Below are 23927 nucleotides of genomic sequence, written 5' to 3'. Positions count from 1 at the left end.
AATTTCAGGCCCTCTGCTTTTCAACCTGTGTATGCTTCCACTTCCTGCTGTAATTAAGATGCATAACATTGGTCATCACCAATATGCAGATGATACACAGCTTTATCCCTAGCACCAAATGCTTGCATTTCCATCAGCACACTGTTGAACTTGTTGGAGAAAAGAGGTTGGCAATTATTTAATTATATAATTAAAAACTAATAATCAATTACGGGGCACCACTGGCATTTTTCAGGAGAAATTACCAGGAAAACCGAATTCATAACAGATCAGTCACTCTCTGTTACAGTAGTGGGTCGATTGTTAGGTCGATTATTTCTCTCACCAAGGTAATTAAACTCACAGTGCTAAATTCTGAATCGCTAAAATGTTTACTGAACAAAAGATGGGGAGCAGATGGGGAGCACAAAGGTTGCAATTGTGCAATTTGGTGAAGAGGCTGGATTCTTTATACACAGTCGAATAGGCACTTTACCTTGACCAGTGGTAATGTTCAGAATGGACAATTCAAGCTGAATCCAAACTTGCAAAATGTTGAACTGAACAACTGAGCCGAGTCATTCAGCATCAGCTGCGTGTACTCTTTTCTGAGTGAGCTGCATTCTGCATCCTGCGGCTGATGCAAATTTTGGAAGAGCTCTAAAACTCTTCCAAAACTTTAAAACTTCTTTCTGAAAAACTTTTTTGAAAAACTCTCTTCGAAACTGTCCTTTAAAAACTCTACATTGCATGATTGTGCTGCTTCTTTTTAACTTACTTAGAGAGGTGTGGCATGCAGAGAATAAAGACAATAGGAGATCTTGTAACAAAGTAGGTCACCATGCAATTTACTTGTGGTCAGTAGGTGATGCTGGGATCTGGGAGTTAATTGACTATAAGTTTAATTTTAAAAATCACATTAATAATATCTGTAAAACTGCATATTTTCTGTATGGCATAACTAAATTTTAAAACAATGAATGTACATACCAAATAGCCTTATAAAGTGCTAAGTGTTTGGGTGTACAGTTGCAATCAGTCATGTTCAACTGTTTAAATAATTTTTTCAGCAGCAAACCATCCTGGCTTAGGAGAAAACCCTAAATTTAATTTAGAGAAAAGTTTGGAAGGAAAACTTACAGGTCTTACAGGATTACCTGATGAAACGCACAAATGTGTCAGCGGCACCAATAAAAAAAGGATCAATAACAGTGGAGTTCATGGCCAGCCTCCATGAAACACGCCACTGCTGACCAAATAGCAAAGGAGGGGTTAACTACAATACACAAAAAATTAATTTGGATTGGCTTTCAGAGTTCTGGGACACAGTTCTATGGAGTGACGAATCAAAACATGAACTATTTGGCCAGATGGATCAGTGGTTTGTCTGGCACAAGAAAGTCGAGACCCACACTATAGAGGAGGGTGAGTGAAGTGGGGAAGTTTTTCTGCAGCAGGAACTTGACCATGTGACTGGCATTATGGATTCACAGAAATACCAAGGCACTGGGGAAGAAGTCTTCTGTAGTGAATTAAACCTTGGCGATCAATGATCCCAAGCACAATTCCAAGTCAACAAATATTCTGGAATGGCCGCTCCAGATTTGAATCTGATCACGTAAATTTTTTAGTGAGATTAAAAGAAAGCAGTTGCAGCATGGATACCATGAAATCTCAATGAGTTGGAAACTTCTGCTTAAGAAGATTGGGCAAAGCTTGTTAGAACTTATCAAAATACAACTTACAGTGTACTGAAGTACAAAGTACTGAGGCCGTTGGTCATATAATAGTGTACATAAACAGTTGTCAAGTGAACTTTTGGCACAGTAATGCTGGAACACACATTTCCTGAACTGTTGCTGCAAAGTTGGAAACATATAATTTCCTTTATTTAGTTGATTTATTACACCTGCAAATAATGTAAACACATGAATTTTAAAAAATTAGGAGGTACTGGCATCAGGTAGAATGAGTGTGTGAGGGGAAACAGTATTGTTGTCTGTGATACAGCTGAATATTTAATCAGTGACATGTTTATTATCATACTTATTTATGATTGAATATATTATGATGTAATATATTTAAAAGTGGTCTTGGAGTTAAATTCTTTCTATTTGTTTAGCAATAAATTAAAAATTAAAACATTTAATTACTTTTTAATTACAGGTGCATTTAACCACTACAATACTAGTCTTTTTGTTAACTAGAGGTATAAACCTCATTAAGATTACATACTGTTTCTCTGTCTGTCTCACTTCACCTGTCTCCTCTATTTTCTTCCATTCTCACTGTGTCCATTTAGCTAGTAGCACAATAGTCAGTTACAGCAATATCCACTGCTGCCCTTACAACCCTTGCACTCTGACACACCACATGCATGCATACCTTTTTCCAACTTATTCTCCATCACTGTGTGTTTCTATTTTTTGTTGTTTCTGGAAAGTTAGATGTGCAGTTTCTTTACATTTAGTATTTACAGTCAATTTTATTAAATGTAATATAAAAATTATAGAAGATTGACTATTATAAAATGTAGGATAGTAGAAACTTGGTATGTAATTGTTATTAGATTTATTACATGTGCAAATTCTTGCAAAAATCTAACATGCCCAGCAATACATGATGTGATTAGGATCACTTAAATTACCAAATCTTTTATTGTTCTAATTTTAGATAAGTATATCTTTAAGCAGTGTCTGAAACTTTACATAATAATATAAAAATAATTAAAAGTTTTCTTGACTAAAACTGCTTTTTGGACCTAAGTCTTTCGCATTTCCCTACTAGTCTTTTTGTTCATTTGCTGATCACTAATCAGTGTTTGTTCTTTGGCACTGTTTCTTTTTTTCTACTGCTTTGTCTTGATGCTTCAGAAGAAATGAGTATTCCTACTCTTATTACCTGTAAGTAGCATGTCACTAAAACCATAGCATTGTAAATTTTTTATCAACCATGGTTTAAATACAAATACTTTTCTAAAATCTAAGTAATATATGTTTACACTTGTATTGTTATTGCTTTAATGTTAATCTAAACTATACTAATTTGTGCTGTTGTGGTGCTAAAAAGTAAATACTCGCTTTCCCAACTGTGTCTGGTATTACATATTTGTCATACTAATCTAATAATTTCATATTACTAAACATAACAAAGATACATACATAACTAGTTGCACCAATTTTATCAGCAACAACTGCATATAAACATTTTCTGCAATATTACTAATCTTACTAATTTAGCTCACTCTTTAAATCAGACACAGATGGTTTCAGGTTGCAGCACACCCTCTCTGTTTGGTTCAAGCTATTTCCTTTCCGTCATTCATATGTTTATGCTTTTGTATTTTGCGTTGTTCTGCTAATAACCAAATTTGCTTCCCAATTTAAATTGGTAGTTATATATATTTTTTTTTACCAGCTACTTGAATAATTGAATAATAATTTAATTTAGATAGACCACTTAATCTACATTTTCACATTATAGTCTATTTTTTTTATTTGCCAACTTAAACTACATCATGAGTATATTGGTCAAGAACTTTCCTTCTCTTATTGAGAAGGCATTTCATCTTTAAAGCCCCTGACAGCTTGTTTTCATGATTAGCTGTGAACTGGGTTTTTCATAAAAACCCTTAATTTTTCTTGTAGACAATTACAGAAAGGTCAGTAAAAGAAATTGCGAATAAAGTTGCTTTATTGCAAAATTTTTATTGTAACATCAAATGAAAAGCAAAACTCAAAACGCACTACTGTAAATTAGCAGTGGATGAGACAGAGTGGATATAGCACAATAGTGGATAAAATGTTGAGCATGTATGCCCCATTTCCAGAAAAGTTCAGACATCAAAGGCTCAGTCTTTTGTAAGTAAAGATGGCTTGTGGCTCACCGCTTTGTGCTAAACCTCACAAGAGAACTGTCAGTCACTTTAAAAATAACATTTCTTCATTCCAGTATTGTCATGGTGTGGGGGTGCATTAGTGCCCACGGCATGGTTATGTTGCATATTTGTGCAGGTACTGTTGATGTGAAGGTGTCGATTTAGATTTTAAAGACACATGCTGCTATCGAGGCAATGTCTTTTCTGAGGAGGTCTGTAGATATTTTAAAAAAGATGATGCCAGTCCTTATTCTGCATGCACTACAACAGTGGGACCTCTGATGCAATTACAACCTCTGCTGGCTGATTGATTTCTGTCTGCACAGAAAGAGGAATAATGTTGATCAGGGTGTGGCTCTCCGTGCACAAGGCTGGTCGGCATATAAACTCGCTGCTCGTGCAGGTGAAAAGATGCAATCGGCTACTGCTCACGTGTCGGAGGGGGCGTGTGTCAGTTTGCTCTCCTCAATCGGGGCGGAGGTCAGCACCAGTAGAGAGGAAGTATGACGCAATTAGGTAAAAATTTGGATGCACTAAAAATTGGGAGAAAAATGGATGAAAATGCATTAAAAAAAAAATCGGAAATGTCTTCTTATTATTTTTGTCAGTTAAATAAAGATACACGAGAATTAACAAATCGCAGATCCTTTTTTTTTATTGCATTTTACAAAATGTTCCAACTTCTTTGAAAATGGGGTTTGTAATAATACTACGATATTAATTTTTAATAATGTTTAATTTACATGTTAAAGAAGTTTTAAGTCACAATGCCAAATATAAAAAGAAGACAACAGTAGACTTTCCCTGTTTAACTTTTTAAATAATTCAAATTTTACGATAACAGCTTAGTTTAACACTTATGTTTACTGCTGAGATTGTATGCACTGATAGTCCTATACTATCTATAACAACTGTCAAGAGCTGCTCCACCTTAGAAGTCGTGTCCCTCTATGTGGCCTAGTTTAAGGGGAATGAAGCATGTTGGGGGCACAGAAGCATGTTGATTTATTAACTTCTTATAGCTGACATTCACCTGTGCCTTTTATCCCTCTTTGCTGCCTAGTTTGGCTGGCAGTTTGGGTTAGAGATTTCAGTTGTGTGTGATTTATTAGTCTCTTTTGATTGACAGTCACCTGTACCTTATAGACCTGAATTCATCTCAGGTGGAAAGTTTCCCAAATATCATGGCTTCTCTCTGTCTGCCTGGCCTGCTTTTCTCTTATTGCTTGATCAGGTTTTCATTGAAGTATAATGTCGGCATTTGCCCCAGAGGTGGCAAAAAAAACCATGGTTAAGCACAGAAAAAGCGTCAATTGGTATAATAGGGGAATCACTCGCATAATGCCGGAACTGTCAGGTTTAAACAAGTATCTCTTTTTCCTGTTATCCATGAGCTGACTTTGTTGTCGAGTAGCCTGTCTTATTGCAACATCCAGTTTTCATTTCTGCACTTTCCCTTTACCATCTGTTGCGAGTTGTGAATGTTTTCATGTCTTTTATTTGTTTTTATTCATTCGGCCACTTATTTATTTGCAGTTGTCTCCTGCCTTTTGTTAATGGCTTTCTAGACACACTATTGTTCTACCTTAATTTAATAATTGCAAATAGGTTCTATTTCCTTTCTTGCAGGTGTGTGGGAGTCAGCCCTGTTACAATTATTTTATACAGTTCTATGTAATATTGCGATTACAGAATAATTGTCAAGGCACAAGCCTTGCTTACAGGACTGTGTGAGAGTCACAAGTTCTTAGACCAACAGAATATTAAATTTGGAGTATACTTGGTCAGTATCATCAGGCAGCAAACCTATCCACATCATACATTTTTCTGACTCCTGATCATTGACTGTAAACAAGAAAATAAAGTGTTATTGGGCTTTGTCATGGATTAATAAAAATATTTAAAATTTAGATTTATGGATTGTTCAAAGTGTAGTACATTATTTTAAAAATTCCTTGTTTTATTGTTAATTGTTCTTTGTAGATTGTTGTACAGCATTGAATTTTGGGTAATGACAGTACCCCCTGTTATGCTACTCTTAGATTCTGACTTTTAGTAGACATCATTGCAAATTTTAAGATTTTACAAACATAATTGTTGTAAAATGTGTACAGGTACAAAAAAAGATTTCCTAATAATTAATTCCTTAATAAATCCTTAATTGTTTTTTTTAATAATAATTATGATTTAATAATTTATATGTTTTGATTTAAATGCCTGAAACACGCTCTAAAAAGTTGGGACAAAGGCAAAATGAAAATGAAACCTTTATAAAATACTCAAGTTAAACAATTTGGAAAAATTCTACACTATGCAGAAAAATTGGTATAAGTGAGAGTAATTTTTAAAAAGGGATGCAAGCAAAGAAGGGCCATGACTCACCACTTTGTGGCAAGCTTTAATGCCAATCAGTTCAAAAAGAGCATTTCTTAATCCAAAATGCAAATTATTTATGTGTTTTACCACTATATACTGTACAAAGATTCAGGGAATTCTAAGATATTTCAGTCCATGTAGGTCAAGGCTGGAAACCACTGCAGAATGTATGTGGCCTTCGAGGTCTCAGATGGCATTGCATAAGAAACCATCCTTGGAAAAAAGCTGTCACCTAAAAAAGTCTGTCAGTGCATCAAGAAATGTAACCTGAAACTCTGTTATGTGAATAGAAAACCATATATATCGATTCTATACAAACACACTATTAACGATTCTATACAGTAACATGTAATAACTTTTTATTTGAGCATAACTCGGCTCAGATGGACAAATGGCAGTGTGCTGTAGTCCATGTGTCAACTTGTTTTAATGAAAAACAGACATTGAGTTGGCTGTTTTTTTCCAGTCAGACTTGAACTGCGCTTGAACATTAGGTGAACTGAGTGACTTGAACTGACCTCAAATAAAGCAACCCCACACCATCACAATACCGCTACCATGCTTGACTCTAGGTATAATGGTAAAATGCGGTGTTAGCGTTATGCCAGATATAACCAAACCCATGTCTTCCAAACAGCTCCAGCTTTGACTCTTCAGTCCACATACCATTATCCCAAAAGTCTTGAGGGTCAACAAAATAATTTCACCAAATGCAAGATGATACTTTATCTTCTTTTTGATCAGCAGTGGTTTGCACCTTGCAACTTTTCCATGGATGGCATTTTTGCCCAGTGTCTTTCTAATTATGGAATTGTGTGCATTGACCTTAACAGAGGCATGTAGGCTGCTTCAAGTTTTCTCCATTTATGAATAATGTATCTTACTGTGGTTTGCTGTCCCAGGGTCTTAAACTTTGTAACCCTCTCAAAACTGGTAGATTTCAATACATTTGTTTTGCATCTGTATTTGACCATCTTTAGAATGTAGCATCATGTGCTGCTTTTGAAACCTTGCTTGCTTAACATTGCCAGTAAGGTTCTATCTAACTGATGTTCTGGCAGTAATAACACATGGATAAAATATTCATCATCAGTGAAATGGAATGATCATTTAAAAGCCATTTTGTGTTTACTAGTGCTGTTGTGATATTAAAATTAGTTTAAACGTGACAAAATTTGGAAGAAGGCAATGTGTGAAGGTTTTATGGTCATCAAGGCATATATTGAGAGATATGTGCTGTCTTAAAGGCAACATATTTTCTTAGAAAATCCATAGTTATTTCAGCAAGTCAATACTAGGCCTCATTCTGCACCTAATAAAACAATGTGGCGTTGCATACACAGAGAGCATGTGCTTGACTAATCTGCTTGCAATCCCAGTCCGCCACCATTAAAAAATATATAGCACATCATGGAGAGGAAAATCAGACAATGGCCACCACTGACTGTTAAGGTGGTGAAGTCTTTAATCAAGATAAAATATGAAAAAAATTGCAAAAATAAGTATCATCAGTTCCCAAACTATTAAAATTAATAATGGTAAGGTAATGCTTTTAGTAACAATGCTTTTTCCCAACTTAAGTGTGTTGCAAGTATGAAATTTGAATTTTTTTTACATTTGCAAAATACTATTGAGTTGCGTAGTTTAATATTTGGAAAATATTTCAGATATTGGAAAATATTACAGATTCTTGTTTTAATTAATTTTATAAAATACCCTATTTTTTTAAGAAATGGTGTTTATACATTTACACTATCTATTTTGTTATTGATATTATTTTAAAAAATAAAGAAAAAAAACAGCTTCCACCTGTCACCTGAAAAGTTAACTTTCAGCTAAGCGATTAATTTAATTATTGCACTTAGTAATTTAGTAGGTAGATTTAGTAGATGTAATATTCCAAAAATGAGGGGGGGGGGGGCACAACATATTATTTATATCATTTTAATAACCAAACCATTTATTGAGTCTTATGGTTGTAAAAAATTTAAACTAATTAATTAATTAATTAAATTATTAATTTTTTTGATATTTACATTTATTAAAACAGTTGCTCTTCTGTTATTCTTTATACATTTCATTTGAATACAAATAAATATTACTTAAGCCTTTGTTCCAGTTAAAACACCTGCCAGTTCATCTGTCTTTGTGACTGTAGCTGCTGCCATCCCTGTAGCAATGATGAAGCTGCTTTCAAAGTCATTTAGATAATCTTTTTTTCAAAAGATTACATGCCAGAGCATATTGGGGTGTTAATTTTTTTAATGTTTAATGCTGGAAGCATCTGTATTTTCCCCCCTCTCATTCATTACAGGGTTTTTTTCTTTAATTTGTTATCAGTAGTCATGCTAATTAATTAAGTTTTTTTTTTTTTTCAAATAGCCTATTCCATTCCTTTTTGGAGTGGATAATAATTATATCATAATTATAAAAAGTAAATAATAACATTAATAAGGAAATTAGAATTTGTCTGAATAGTATTCAGTGTTTGCCAATTCCATTAACCATTTAAATATTTTGTATAAACATTGTTGGCTGAAAACATAGTTTATTTTCCCCCTTTAGCAGTTCTCTTTGTGCTTCTAGTGTTTGGCTTGTGTATGTCTGTGTTATTTGTTCTGTATTATGTATGTTTGTATGTATGTGATCATCAATTCATTCATTGATTCATTCATTTATTCATTCAATCATTCATCTGTTTTGTTTGTAACTATGTCCTAGCCATGCTAAACTCATTGTGATGCCTAAACTGCATTTACAGATTTATACAGTATAGTTAAATGTTTTTAAAATTTAGAACAAACAGAAGCTTTAAACTTTTCTGTTAAAATTTGTTCTTATAATATAATAATAATAATAGTAATAACAAACAAAACAACAACAACAATAATAATAATAATCTTAATAATAATAACAGATCATTAGCATGCTTCATTTGTTAATTGAGTCACAAGATTTCAGCGACAGTTTCCATGATGCTAATCTTCCTAAGTGAAGGCACAAATAAGTTTTACCCCTTTAAACATAAGCATATTTAATATTAGGTAAAAAAAAAAAAAAAAAAACAGGTTACAAGTATTATTTAATAATGTGAATGTTTTTTATTTTTTCTCTTATTTTTTTTGGTTAATTTATTTTTTTCATAACAGAAGTGCAGACAGCTTTTGAGTTTCTTTAGTCTAACACCTTTTATAGACTTTTTAAATAAATGTGCTGTACATATATGATTTCTGGATATGGTTTAAGACATCTTTTTTGTGAAACATTTTAAAGGAAACTGGCAAAGAAACAGAAGGATACAACCAACAGCAGCACACAGAGAGAGATGGAACATGTGAGCATGGCTGATAAAAGCGTTGGAAAAGTTAGCACTCTCCAGAAGGAAGACCCTTTCTCCACCAGCAATCAAGAACTCAACAGATTCGGTAATTTTTAACCTGACATTTGGTTAATACATCATGCTTATGTGTAATACACTGCCTGGCCAAAAAAAAGGTCACACACTCTAATATTTGGTTGGACCGCCTTTGATTACGGCACGCATTCGTTGTGGCATCGTTTCCACAAGCTTCTGCAATTTCACTTCTGCAACATTTATTTCTGTCCAGAGATGCATTAATTTTTCCCCAAGATCTTGTATTGATATGGAAGATCCAGCACATCCCAAAGATTCTCAATGGGGTTCAGGTCTGGACTCTGTGGTGGCCAATCCATGTGTGAAAATGATGTCTCATGCTCCCTGAACCACTCTTTCACAATTTGAGCCCGATGAATCCTGGCATTGTCATCTTGTAATATGCCCGTGCCATCAGGGAAGGAAAAATCCATTGATGGAATAACCTGGTCGTTCAGTATATTCAGGTATATTCAGGCTGACCTTATTCTTTGGGCACATAACGTTGCTGAACCTAGACCTGACCAACTGCAGCAACCCCAGATCATAGCACTGCCCCCACAGGCTTGTACGGTAGGCACTAGGCATGATGGGTGCATCACTTCAGCCGCCTCTCTTCTTACCCTGATGCGCCCATCACTCTGGAACAGGGTAAATCTGGACTCATCAGACCACATGACCTTCTTCCATTGCTCCAGAGTCCAATCTTTATGCTCCCTAGCAAATTGAAGCCATTTTTGCCGGTTAGCCTCGCTGACAAGTGGTTTTCTTAAGGTTTTCTTGTTGTGCATGTGGAAATGCTCTTACTCTCACTATTAAACATCTCCCTGAGTTCTACTGTTGTTTTTCTACGATTTAATTTCACCAAACGTTTAAGTGATCGCCGTTCACGATCATTCCAGATTTTTTTCCGACCACATTCCTTCCTCGAAGATGATGTTTCCCCACTGTCCTTCCACTTTTTAATGATGCGTTGGACAGTTCTTAACCCGATTTTAGTAGTTTCAGCAATCTCCTTAGATGTTTTCTCTGCTTGATGCATGCCAATAATTTGACCCTTCTGAAACAGATTAACAGACCACAGGATGTGTCTTTCGACGCGGTTGTTTAACAAATAAGAAGCTACTCACTGCATCAGTTAGGGGTAAATAACTTGTTGCCAGCTGAAACATAATCACCTATAATGATTATGTAATTATCCAATGGGAGGCTCTTACCTATTTGCCTAGTTAAATCCAGGTGGTGACCCTTTTTTTTGGCCAGGCAGTGTATATACTGTATATATGTAGAAATCAGGCTGTTTTACCACTATCATGGACTGAACATTTATGCTGTCACAACAGTTCTCCAAAAGGCAAGATCAAGGTGACAGTGGCAAAGAAATATTTTAACTGAAAGGTTAAAATACTTAACTTAACTTAACTTAACTTAAAGGTATCAATGCTTTTGTTCAAGTATGCAAATTGTGACTTTTTTTTAAAAAGACCAATAATTTACTGTTGGGATTTAAACACAAATGGTTTACTTATCTGTTTTAATTCTCTTTTTGCATCTACAGAGGGCAGCCACAGTGAAATATCACAGCCATCTCTAACCATTCAGTCATACCCATATGGGGGTTGTGAGTCAATGGAGATGTCCTACCAGGCAGGCAAGATCCAACCCGCCATACGTGTAGCTGACCTCCTCCAGCACATCACACAAATGAAGCGTGGTGAAGGCTATGGGTTTAAGGAGGAGTATGAGGTGTGTTTTTAATACAACTTTTTTTAAAAAGCAATTGCTTTTGTTTGTGTGTGTGTGTGTGTGTGTGTGTGGGTAGGGCACCACTATCCTTCATTTTTAACCACTATTAAAACAGTTCGGGTCCTACTGTGCTAAATTTAGCTGTGCTGCAATTTATGCTGGCCTGAGTTCTGTTAGTTCTGCTTTTCTGGGAATTGCAAGTAAAGTCTCAGAAACTCATGATGTGCATAGGTTTTTAGTGACAATTGTTTTGCCTTGGCATCCTCTTCTTGTAATGGTGCAGAGTAAGATCAGTGTGGCTTAAGCAGCTGTTAAAAGTCTAGTTGCGCTCTCATCAAAGTCTCAGAAGAACTCCCTAGTAATTTTGTGATAATGGAGACTGGCTGAGATTTAGAAAATTGGTGATCAGTGGTCGTGGATAGACTGTTAGATGTACGGTTTTAAGCATCCTTTAGGAATGTATTTAAAACCAAACAAAATTTACATACAGTGGGGCCAAAAAGTATTTAGTCAGCCACTGATTGACGAGATTGATGAGAGAGGTCTGTAATTTTCATCATAGGTACACTTCAATGAGAGACAAAATGAGAAAAAAAAATCCAGGAAATCACATTGTAGGATTTTTAAAGAATTTATTTGTAAATTATGGTGGAAAATAAGTATTTGGTCAATAACAAAAGTTCAACTCAATACTTTGTAACATAACCTTTGTTGGCAATGACAGAGGTCAAACGTTTCCTGTAAGTCTTCACCAGGTTTGCACACACTGTAGCTGGTATTTTGGCCCATTCCTCCATGCAGATCTCCTCTAGAGCAGTGATGTTTTGGGGCTGTTGCTGGGCAACACGGACTTTCAACTCCCTCCACAAATTCTCTATGGGGTTGAGGTCTGGAGACTGGCTAGGCCACTCCAGGACCTTAAAATGCTTTTTACGGAGCCACTCCTTCATTGCCCGAGCGGTGTGTTTGGGATCATTGTCATGCTGGAAGACCCAGCCACGTTCCATCTTCAATGCTCTCACTGATGGAAGGAGGTTTTGGCTTAAAATCTCACGATACATGGCCCCGTTCATTCTTCCCTTAACACGGAAAAGTTGTCCTGTCCCCTTTGCAGAAAAACAGCCCCAAAGCATGATGTTTCCACCCCCATGCTTCACAGTAGGTATGGTGTTTACTCAGCATTCTTCTTCCTCCAAACACGACGAGTTGAGTTTTTACCAAAAAGTTCCATTGTGGTTTCATCTGACCACATGATATTCTCCCAATCCTCTTCTGGATCATCCATATGCTCTCTGGCAAACTTCAGATGGGCCTGGACATGTACTGGCTTAAGCAGGGGGGCATGCCTGGCACTGCAGGATTTGAGTCCCTCTCGGCGTAGTGTGTTACTGATGGTAGCCTTTGTTACTTTGGTCCCAGCTCTCTGCAGGTCATTCATCAGGTCCCTCCGTGTAGTTCTGGGATTTTGGCTCACCGTTCTCATGATCATTTTGACCCCACGGGATGAGATGTTGCGTGGGGCCCCAGATCGAGGGAGATTATCAATGGTCTTTTATGCCTTCCATTTTCTTACAATTGCTCCCACAGTTGATTTATTCACACCAACCTGCTTGCCTATTGTAGATTTACTCTTCCCAGCCTGGTGCAGGTCTACAATTTTCTTCCTGGTGTCCTTCGACAGCTGTTTGGTCTTGGCCATGGTTGAGTTTGCAGTCTGACTGTTTGATTCTGTGGACAGGTGTCTTTTATACAGATAACGAGGTCAAACAGGTGCCATTAATACAGGTAACGAGTGGAGGACAGAAGAGCTTCTTAAAGAAGAAGTTACAGGTCTGTGAGAGCCAGAAATCTTGCTTGTTTTTGGGTGACCAAATACTGATTTTCCACCATAATTTACAAATAAATTCTTTAAAAATCCTACAATGTGATTTCCTGGATTTTTTTTTTCATTTTGTCTCTCATACTTGAAGTGTACCTATGATGAAAATTACAGACCTCTACCATCTTTCTAAGTAGGAGAACTTATAAGTGGCTGACTAAATACTTTTTGGCCCCACTGTATTGCACACAGATTTAACAATAGATGTATAAAAAAAGATTTCCATTCCTTTTTAACACTTTCTTCTGTCATTTTCATAGAGATAGAAGGCATCTAGATTAGTAAACCAAGTTAGATGCCATAGATTGAACATAGTACTAAGTTCAAGATTAACATTGCTGCAAAGAATAGCAATTAATACACTTTTTGTGTGTTTTTGTTGTTTTCAATGAGCCTTACAACAATTTGACAAATGCAAAAGTCATTTACATTTAAATAAATATTAGTTTATTTTCAGTTTATAGTAGCATACACTGGGGTCAAAAAGTATTTAGTAAGCCACTGATTGTGCAAGTTCTCCTACTTAGAAAGATGAGAGAGGTCTGTAATTTTCATCATAGGTACACTTCAACTATGAGAGACAAAATGAGAAAAAAAAATGCAGGAAATCACATTGTAGGATTTTTAAAGAATTTATTTGTAAATGATGGTGGAAAATAAGTATTTGGTCAATAACAAAAGTTCAACTCAATACTTTGTAACATAATAATAATAATAATAATAAGTTACACTTATATAGCGCCTTTCACAAAAACCCAAGGTCGCTTTACAAACAAAAATAACAAAAAATAACAATCACACCAAAATAGCAGGGGAGGAAGGGGAAAAGTGCAGAGAAAAGAGATGGGTTTTTAGTAAAGTTTTAAATTTGGATAGAGAAGTAGTAGACCGTAACGAGGATGGAAGAGAGTTCCAAAGCGCAGGGGCAGCAACACTGAAAGATCGGCCACCCATGGTGCTCAGTCTGAACCTGGGGACCACTAGGAGACCGGCATCTGATGACCTTAGGTTACGGGATGGATTGTAAAATTTTAGGAGGTCTGAAAGATAACGGGGACCCAACCCATGTAGTGCCTTATAGGTGAGAAGTATAATTTTGTACTGTATGCGCATGGTAATGGGCAGCCAGTGAAGCTGCTCCAGGACTGGGGTGATGTGATCAAACTTCTTTGTATGGGTTAAGATCCGTGCAGCAGAATTCTGGACTATTTGCAAGGGGCGTATAGATTTAGAGGGAAGCCCATGGAGCAAAGAATTGCAATAGTCCAGCCGAGAAGTCACAAAGGCATGGACCAGCGTCTCAGCTGCCGCAGAGGACAGTAGAGGGCGGATACGCGCGATGTTGCGGAGATGGAAGAATGCAGACCTGGATAGAGATTTTATGTGCGGTTTAAAACACAGAAGGGGATCAAACAGAACACCGAGATTGCGGACAGTGTCTGAGGGTGTGATTATGATGTCATTGATAGAAAGGACAGAGTTAGAGAGAGAGTGGACGGTGGACTTTGTACCAGTAATTAGAAACTCTGTTTTCTGAGCATTCAGTAAAAGAAAATTTGCCCAAAGCCAGGAGTTTAGTTCATTAAGACACCTAGTTAGGTGAGCGGGAGGAAAAAGATCTGTTGGTTTGAAACTAAGATAAACCTGAGTGTCATCAGCGTAACAATGAAAATGTAACTTGTACCTGCGAAAAATGTTGCCGAGTGGGAGGATATAGATAATAAAGAGAAGGGGACCAAGGACGGACCCCTGAGGAACACCTTGCTTGATGGACACTGTATCCGATACATAATTCCTGATTGCGATAAACTGATGCCTGTCAGTCAGATACGAATTAAACCAGGATAGTACAGTCCCTGAGAGACCAATCTCAGTGAGCCGAGTTAGAAGAAGGCTATGGTTGACTGTATCAAAGGCAGCAGTAAGGTCCAGGAGCAATAAAATGGACGCACAACCGGAATCAGCAGATGAAAGGAGGTCATTTAGGACACACAGAAGAGCAGTCTCTGTGCTGTGGTGAGAACGAAAGCCAGATTGAAATTTTTCGAAGAGTTCATTAGAGTTCATAAAGTCAAGACTTTTTCAAGGACTTTGGAAATGTAGGGAACTTTTGAAATAGGCCTAAAATTACTCAGAACTGACCTGTCCAGGTCAGGTTTCTTAATGATCGGAGTAACAGCAGCAGTTTTTAATGGAACAGGAACATAACCAGAGGAGAGTGAAAGATTCACTAGGTGACAGATAGGTTCTGATAGGACAGAGACACAGCATTGAAGAAGATGGGTAGGGACTGGGTCAAGTCGAGAGGATGAGGACTTCGAGCTTGTTATGATTTTGACAATATTGGCTGAATCAGTCAGAGAGAAGGTTAAGAGTGAAAATGATGGGGAAAAAGAGGAAGAGAGGGACCAGTGGTGGTCAGCAGGAGAGTTTAGCAATTCCTGACTCGAACATGACCTTTGTTGGCAATGACAGAGGTCAAACGTTTCCTGTAAGTCTTCACCAGGTTTGCACATACTGTAGCTGGTATTTTGGCCCATTCCTCCATGCAGATCTCCTCTAGAGCAGTGATGTTTTGGGGCTGTTGCTGGGCAACACGGACTCCACAAATTTTCTATGGGGTTGAGGTCTGGAGACTCCAGGACCTTGAAATGCTTTTTACGGAGCCACTCCTTTGTTGCCCGAGCGGTGTGTTTGGGATCATTGTCATGCTGGAAGACCCAGCCACGTTCCATCTTCAATGCTCTCACTGATGGAAGGAGGTTTTGGCTTAAAATCTCACGATACATGGCCCCGTTCATTCTTCCTTTAACACGGATCAGTCGTCCTGTCCCCTTTGCAGAAAAACAGCCCCAAAGCATGATGTTTCCACCCCCATGCTTCACAGTAGGTATGGTGTTTAAAAACACGACGAGTTGAGTTTTTACCAAAAAGTTCCATTTTGGTTTCATCTGACCACATGATATTCTCCCAATCCTCTTCTGAATCATCCATAAGCTCTCTGGCAAACTTCAGACGGGCCTGGACATGTACTGGCTTAAGCAGGGGGACACGCCTGGCACTGCAGGATTTGAGTCCCTCTCAACGTAGTGTGTTACTGATGGTAGCCTTGGTACTTTGGTCCCAGCTCTCTGCAGGTCATTCATCAGGTCCCTCAGTGTAGTTCTGGGATTTTTGCTCACCGTTCTCATGATCATTTTGACCCCACGGGATGAGATCTTGACCCCAAGGGAGATTATCAATGGTCTTGTATGTCTTCCATTTTCTTACAACTGCTCCCACAGTTGATTTATTCACACCAACCTGCTTGCCTATTGTAGATTCACTCTTCCCAGCCTGGTGCAGGTCTACAATTTTCTTCCTGGTGTCCTTCGACAGCTCTTTGGTCTTGGCCATGGTTGAGTTTGGAGTCTGACTGTTTGAGGCTGTGGACAGGTGTCTTTTATACAGATAACGATGTCAAACAGGTGCCATTAATACAGGTAACGAGTGGAGTTGAAGTGTACCTATGATGAAAATTACAGACCTCTCTCATCCTTCTAAGTAGGAGAACTTGCACAATCAGTGGCTGACTAAATACTTTTTGACCCCGCTGTAACTTGAGTTAGTATCAAAGAACTGGGTCCATACTGGGGGTAGATTTTCAAAGTTGTTGTTTTTTTTTTTGGTACTGTTTGTTGTATGACTTTATATAATGCCATCTTTTAGAGTCTAGCAGATGGACAAACTGCTCCATGGGATACAGCCAAAAAGGAGGAGAACCGCAACAAGAATCGCTATGGCAACATCATTGCTTGTGAGTATCAATACAACGTGGAAACTGCTTGTTAAGACTAAAAAAAATAATAGATAAGTAAATAAATCCCCTCAAGAAACTATAACTTCATTGCTTGAAGCAGGACAATGACCTGAAACGTCATACTAGAGCAACCATGAGCCAACAAAGTGGAAAGTTCTTCACTGGCCAAGCGATTCACCAAGTGAGATTTTTCATTTTATGTGGATAAGACTGAAAGCCCCTTAAACAAAAGGAACTGAAACTGGCTACATTACTGGTATGTCAGAGAATCACCAGAGACGATATCAGCATCTAATGTCTGGAAATTGCTGTGGAATGTGGAATGTTATCAATTTTACTATTTTTTATTTATAGATATAAAAGAATATAACTAAAATAACAGTGGTTTCTATATGGGCCCTCTAAAATATAGTGCAGTGAAAAAGTAATTGCCCCTTTCAGTTGTTACAATGAGGATATCTGATTAGAAATCTTCAGAACTTGAATAAAATCATATTTTTTTTAATACAGCTTTATCAATTAATGAAAAAGATTTGTCCAACATGAGCACCGCTCTTGTGAAACGTATTTGCCCTCTTCATTATTCATCAGTCAGTTCACAAATGTATTTAGGACACATACTGTATAAAGCTACCTGCCCTAAAAATGCACTTAAGTGTATTTAAAATATATTAAGATTTGTGGAAGTGTACTATAAATAAACTAGCATTCTTTTCTTATTTCAAACGTGTTAAAATATATTAATGTCATACTTTAATCAAATGATTGCAAGTACACTTGTATGATACTTTTCACAAATTATAAAATGTATACTTTTAATAAATACATTACCATATATACCAATATACTTTTAGTTAAAATGAAGTTTCATTTAATTAAATTTACTTCTCAAATACTTGTTTTCAAATAGATGTTTGGTATATTTTTGCAATGTATGTTAAAGAACTGCTTTAGTAATTCACTTAAAGCACACTTTGAACGCATTATACAAAAGTTTACCTAAGTTTCTTTTTTTTAGAAAGTTACATATTGATACAATAGTAAAACGTTTTTTTTTTGTTAAATTAAAATGTAATAATTAAAAATATATTTCAGTGTTATTTAATCCTAATATGGAAAAAAAAAATCATATTAAAGAACATATTCAGGTACTTTTTAATAAAAAAAATTCTTTGCATGTAATTAATGGATTTCAAATGGAGTACGGCGCTACCGTGGCACAGCGGTAAAACAAAAATGTCAAACTTTGCACGATTGAATCTCGCGTCTGCTACCCACCCGCTCATAACCTTCTCAAAACTAATGCAACAATGACCCTTGTTGGTTGTTGGTTCCTACACCAAAAAACAAAAACAAAGAGAGAGAGATTACTGCATGGCTGCTAAATATATTGCTATGCACTACAAGAATCAGATCTAGAAAGACAAGAAGTGGAAGTATATTTTTACTCTAAAGTAAATATATTTGAAGTCTATTTTTAAAATATTTTAATGTACTCCATGTGCACCTGGAATACTGATTAAATGTGCTATAATTTCATGAAACATGTGAAACATGGAGTTAAATACACATGCAGTAGTATACTTAAGTTGAATTAAATATACTTAAAATAGTTCCAATTTAGTACAGTTTAGTACACTTAATACAATTAAAGTCAGGCTTCTGTATTACATACAAAAATAGTTGTTTAATTTTAGCACTCTTTAAGTGCATTGATCATTAGTGTGACAACAATACACCATAGTGCACAGTAGCATATTAAATATTAGTATACTTAAGTCTACTTAAGTGAACACAGCCAGGCACAAACACTCTGCTATCACTACTGACAAGTGTGGTGCAACTAGTTAGTAAATTAAGAGGGCAATTACTTTTTCACAAGGGTTATGTGAATATTGGAATGTTTTGTCTCTTGAATAAACACTTCTGTGTTACAAAAAATGTGTTGTGTTTTTAACTTTCTATTGTGTTTTTGTTTAATGATTGGAATGTGACATGCTGTATGTAATACCATTGAAAATAAAAAAGGGGCAAAACTTTTTTACTGCATGTATGTATTTATATTCACTTTTTATTACACATGTGCTGAGTGTAGAACCAAAGCAAAAAATAAATTGTCACTGTTGATTCTAGATGTGGGATTTTCATCTGTTGTTGATGTTTTATGATAGATAATATAATTTGGCTAAAATTACTGAGCTGAACTTAAAAAAATTATAAAATGTTATTAAAAGTTAAGCAATACTTTGGGTTTACTAAGATACATAATCACAAGCCTTCGTTTAGGGGCATATTTGTAACCACCAATACCAGGACAAAAGCAACAGCTTTTAAAAAGAAACATTCAAACTAATGTTTTATTGCATAGTAAAAGCAAAAAAAAAAAGGTTACCCTTTCATGAAGCTGAGAAATTTGGGCTTTTTAAGATAATACTACTGGAACATCATACTGACTTCTTGCTGGGCAGTTTATTTAAATCATTTTCAGCTTGTTTACAATGTTGCATCTTATATCCTTACCAGAAACTCAAACTCTGATATGACCTGTCTTTTTTTTTTTTACACTGGTTGTCTGTTAAGTTCAGCTGCCAGCAAAGTTTTTATACTGACCTAAATGTTTTAGCTCCTGCATATTTAACCAATGTACTTTATATAAAATTGCCATTTTAAGCACTCATTTGTCCTGAATAATGTTTTAATTTACACTTAAAAAGCAAACTATATAGGATTTTTTAAAAATCCAGATATAAAATCTCTACTTATTGAGCTTGAAATTTTATTAGTCCTAAAAAGACCCTTTTGTAATTCATTTGGTTTCATTCATTTACCAAAATGTACTGAGAATTCATGAATAATAATAGATTATTACTGAGCTTTCTCATGGACACCCAAGTTTTTTTAAATACATATTTTATATAGAAGTCGGTAGAACTAATAATAGTCTGTAAAACTCAAGGCATTTTGTAAAAAAATAAATATTTTAAGAATTTTATTCCTGCAACACACTCAGAAAAGTTTGCTTAGGGGCAAAAACAGGGTGAAAAGATTATAGAATATTTTAAATTGCACTGTTTTTGAACATTCCACAATAAGCAGGTAAATTGGTAACATGATTAGGTGTAAACAGAGGATCCAGCAAAGCCTTGGTAATTGTTAGTTCCTACACCAAAAAAAGAGAGAGTGAGAGAGATTAATGCATGGCTGCTAAATGTTTTGCTATGCACTACAAAGAATCAGATCTAGAAAGTATATAAGTCCAAGTATATTTTTACTCTAAAGTAAATATATTAGAAGTATATTTTTAAAATATTTTTAATGTACTCCAAGTGCCATTGGAATACTGATTAAATGTGCTTTTAATTAGTATACTTAAGTTGAATTAAATGTACTTAAAATAGTCCCAATTTAGTACAGTTTAGTACACTTAATACAATCAAAGTCAGGCTTCTGTATTATTTTTGTAAAATTAAAGTATAATAAGTACAAAAATAGTTGTTCCATTTTAGCACTCTAAGTTAATTGATCAGAGGATCCAGCAAAGCCTCGGTCTTTACAAGCAACAATGGGTGGTGGTTTAACCACTTTGTGCCAAACTTCATAAGAGAATTGTCAATTATCATGTATTATCAATTATCAATTATATATATATACTGTATATATATAGCCACATGGGCTTGTGAACACAGTCTGCCACTGGATCAAGAAATGAATACTGTCATGCAAAGAAAAAGCCATACATCAAATCTCTGATGGACTAAAAAGGCAATGTAAATGTGTGCTGTGATCAGATGAGTCCATGTTTCAGCTTGTTTTGGTAAAACAGGATTCTCCATGGTAAAGACGAAAAGGACCATTCAGGCTGTAATGAAATGGGGATGCATCAGCACCCACACCATAAATGGCCTGCATATGTCTGAAGGTACCATTGGCATGAAGGTGTATACTGGAATTATATTGGGATTTTAAAGAAACATTTGCTGCCATCAAGATGACATCTTTTCCCATGAAGTCTGTGATTATTTTAGCAAGACAATGTCAGTTCTCATTCTGCCTGTGCTATAGCAGCGTGGCTTTGTAGACACAGACTGCGTGTCTTGGCCTATATAAACAGTAGTAAAGCTGTTACTACTTTGTAATATTGCCATTCCTCCTCGCAAAACTTAAAATACGTTTTGGTATCAAGGATACCCAGCGATGAAGTGTTTCAGGTGTATTTTGTCCCGTTCTTCCTGCAAACATGTCTTAAGGTGTGTAACAGTACAGGTCCAGTACCCATACTGTCTTCTTCTACAACGGAAGACATCCCTGCAAAGGATGCTCTAAAATCTCAATGTACTCTTCTGCATTAATGCTGCCATTACAGAAGTGTAAATGACCTTTGCATTTTCTACACTGTCCCAACATTTTCTAATTTGGGGTTGTATTTAAAATAAGGAGATACTGAAAAGAACATTTTATTTACCATTAACCTCTCTAAAGTGTGTTAGTAATGACAGAGCAGAAATAAATATTGAAACCCTGCAATCCCAAAAATACTGGCATATTTTATTTAGAAAATGCACAATTCATACCATAAAAATGTTGCAATTACAAATGGTTTGGTAATGTTTTGTTATTGTTTTGGTGTCATATGTTCATTTCTTTTTTATTTTATTTCTTTTTTTTAAATATGTTTGCATTGGAACCACACAAAAATCCAATTCATACACTCATGGTTCTAGAAATAGTTTTATTTAAAACTAACAAATTATTGGCACCTTCTCAAAATTGCAAGGAATAATTAGATTTTAATCATGTGATGCTCCTTTACTTTGTACTTAACTTAACCATTGTAGGTAATAGGTGCTGGCAATATAGAAACTATATAGCTGAAACAATATAGCTGGCAACTAGTATAAATGGAGATAAATTTGCTTATTTTCTGTGTCTGTATCTGCCACAAAAATATAGAGAAAAGAAAGAAGAACAAACAATTGTCCTAGGATGTGAGAGAGTCTCCAGAGTGCTACACTACTGGTTTGAAGTTTAGGGTTAAGCCACTGTTAATATGCCATTGTTGGGCTCTTGAGCAAAGCTCCTAAACCTCAGTTGTTTGGACTGCATCTTCTCTGAAATGTAATATACAAGCATCTGTTTGATGACTAAATGTAAATACTCTAAAGATTATGCCCCACCATTTACCTTCCTGTGATATTTTGAATTGTGTCTAGAATTACTTCCCCATATGGTCATCAATAATTCATGAAATTGTTCACCCAAAATAAACAGTACAAACTTTATTGGCAAACTTTAATAGGATGGTAGGAGGAAAGAGATAGAGAAAGAGAAAGGTAAACTGTAGAAAATAAGAAGGAAGGCAGAAAGAGAGGATATTGCTGTCAGTCAGTTCCATTCCCACTATATACACTGATCAGCCATAACATTAAAACCACCTCCTTGTTTCTACACTCACTGTCCATTTTATCAGCTCCACTTACCATATAAAAGCACTTTGTAGTTATACAATTACTGACTGTAGTCCATCTGTTTCTCTGCATGCTTTGCTAGCCCCATTTCATGCTGTTCTTCAATGGTCAGGACTCTCATAGGACCACTACGGAGCAGGTATTATTTGGGTGGTGGGTCATTCTCATCACTGCAGTGACACTGACATGGTGGTGGTGTGTTAGTGTGTGTTGTGCTGGTATGAGTGGTATGATGGAGTTTTTTTAACAGGGTTTGAAGAACAGGGTGAAAACAGGCTAAAAAGATATGTAGAGAAACAGATTTACTGCAGTCAGTAATTGTAGAACTACAAAGTGCTTCTACATGGTAAGTGGGGCTGATAAAATGGACAGTGAGTGTACAAGCAAGGAGGTAGTTTTAATGTTATGGCTGATCAGTGTGTGTGTGTGTGTGTGTGTGTGTGTGTGTGTGTGTGTGTGTGTGTGTGTATACAGTATATACTGGTGCTGGTCATAAAATTAGAATATCATAAAAATGTTGATTTATTTCAGTAATTCCATTCAAAAAGTGAAACTTGTATATTATATTCATTCATTACACACAGACTGATATATTTCAAATGTTTATTTCTTTTAATGTTGATGATTATAACTGACAACTAATGAAAACCCCAAATTCAGTATCTCAGAAAATTAGAATATTACTTAAGACCAATACAAAAAAAGGATTTTTAGAAATGTTGGCCAACTGAAAAGTATGAACATGAAAAGTATGAGCATGTACAGCACTCAATACTTAGTTGGGGCTCCTTTTGCCTGGATTACTGCAGCAATGCGGCATGGCATGGAGTCCATCAGTCTGTGGCACTGATCAGGTGTTATGAGAGCCCAGGTTGCTCTGATAGTGGCCTTCAGCTCTTCTGAATTGTTGGGTCTGGCGTATCGCATCTTCCTTTTCACAATACCCCATAGATTTTCTATGGGGTTAAGGTCAGGCGAGTTTGCTGGCCAATTAAGAACAGGGATACCATGGTCCTTTAACCAGGTACTGGTAGCTTTGGCACTGTGTGCAGGTGCCAAGTCCTGTTGGAAAATGAAATCTGCATTTCCATAAAGTTGGTCAGCAGCAGGAAGCATGAAGTGCTCTAAAACTTCCTGGTAGACGGCTGCGTTGACCTTGGACCTCAGAAAACACAATGGACCAACACCAGCAGATGACATGGCACTCCAAACCATCACTGACTGTGGAAACTTTATACTGGACCTCAAGCAATGGATTCTGTGCCTCTCCTCTCTTCTTCCAGACTCTGGGACCTTGATTTCCAAAGGTAATGCAAAATTTACTTTCATCAGAGAACATAACTTTGGACCACTCAGCAGTCCTTTTTGTCTTTAGCCCAGGCGAGACGCTGCTGACGCTGTCTCTTGTTCAA

General features: G+C 36.2%; 1 protein-coding gene across 4 annotated transcripts in view; it reads left to right on the top strand.

The window, feature by feature from the left end:
• The window catches only part of ptprt (protein tyrosine phosphatase receptor type T), a 281354-nt gene that overhangs the window by 203410 nt on the left and 54017 nt on the right, over window positions 1-23927 (top strand). For 2 of the 4 annotated variants that reach the window (XM_062997564.1, XM_062997567.1), the window contains 4 exons: window positions 2853-2882; window positions 9506-9657; window positions 11185-11372; window positions 16960-17047. In XM_062997564.1, the coding sequence (XP_062853634.1) occupies window positions 2853-2882; window positions 9506-9657; window positions 11185-11372; window positions 16960-17047 (458 nt within the window). Of the gene's footprint in view, window positions 1-2852; window positions 2883-4640; window positions 4650-9505; window positions 9658-11184; window positions 11373-16959; window positions 17048-23927 lie in introns of all 4 variants that reach the window. The other 2 variants (XM_062997566.1, XM_062997565.1) reach the window with 2 other exon arrangements.

Source organism: Trichomycterus rosablanca, chromosome 6 (genome assembly GCF_030014385.1).
Source record: "Trichomycterus rosablanca isolate fTriRos1 chromosome 6, fTriRos1.hap1, whole genome shotgun sequence".
Classification (NCBI taxonomy): Eukaryota; Metazoa; Chordata; class Actinopteri; order Siluriformes; family Trichomycteridae; genus Trichomycterus; species Trichomycterus rosablanca.
This window is presented reverse-complemented; position numbering and strand designations above follow the sequence as displayed.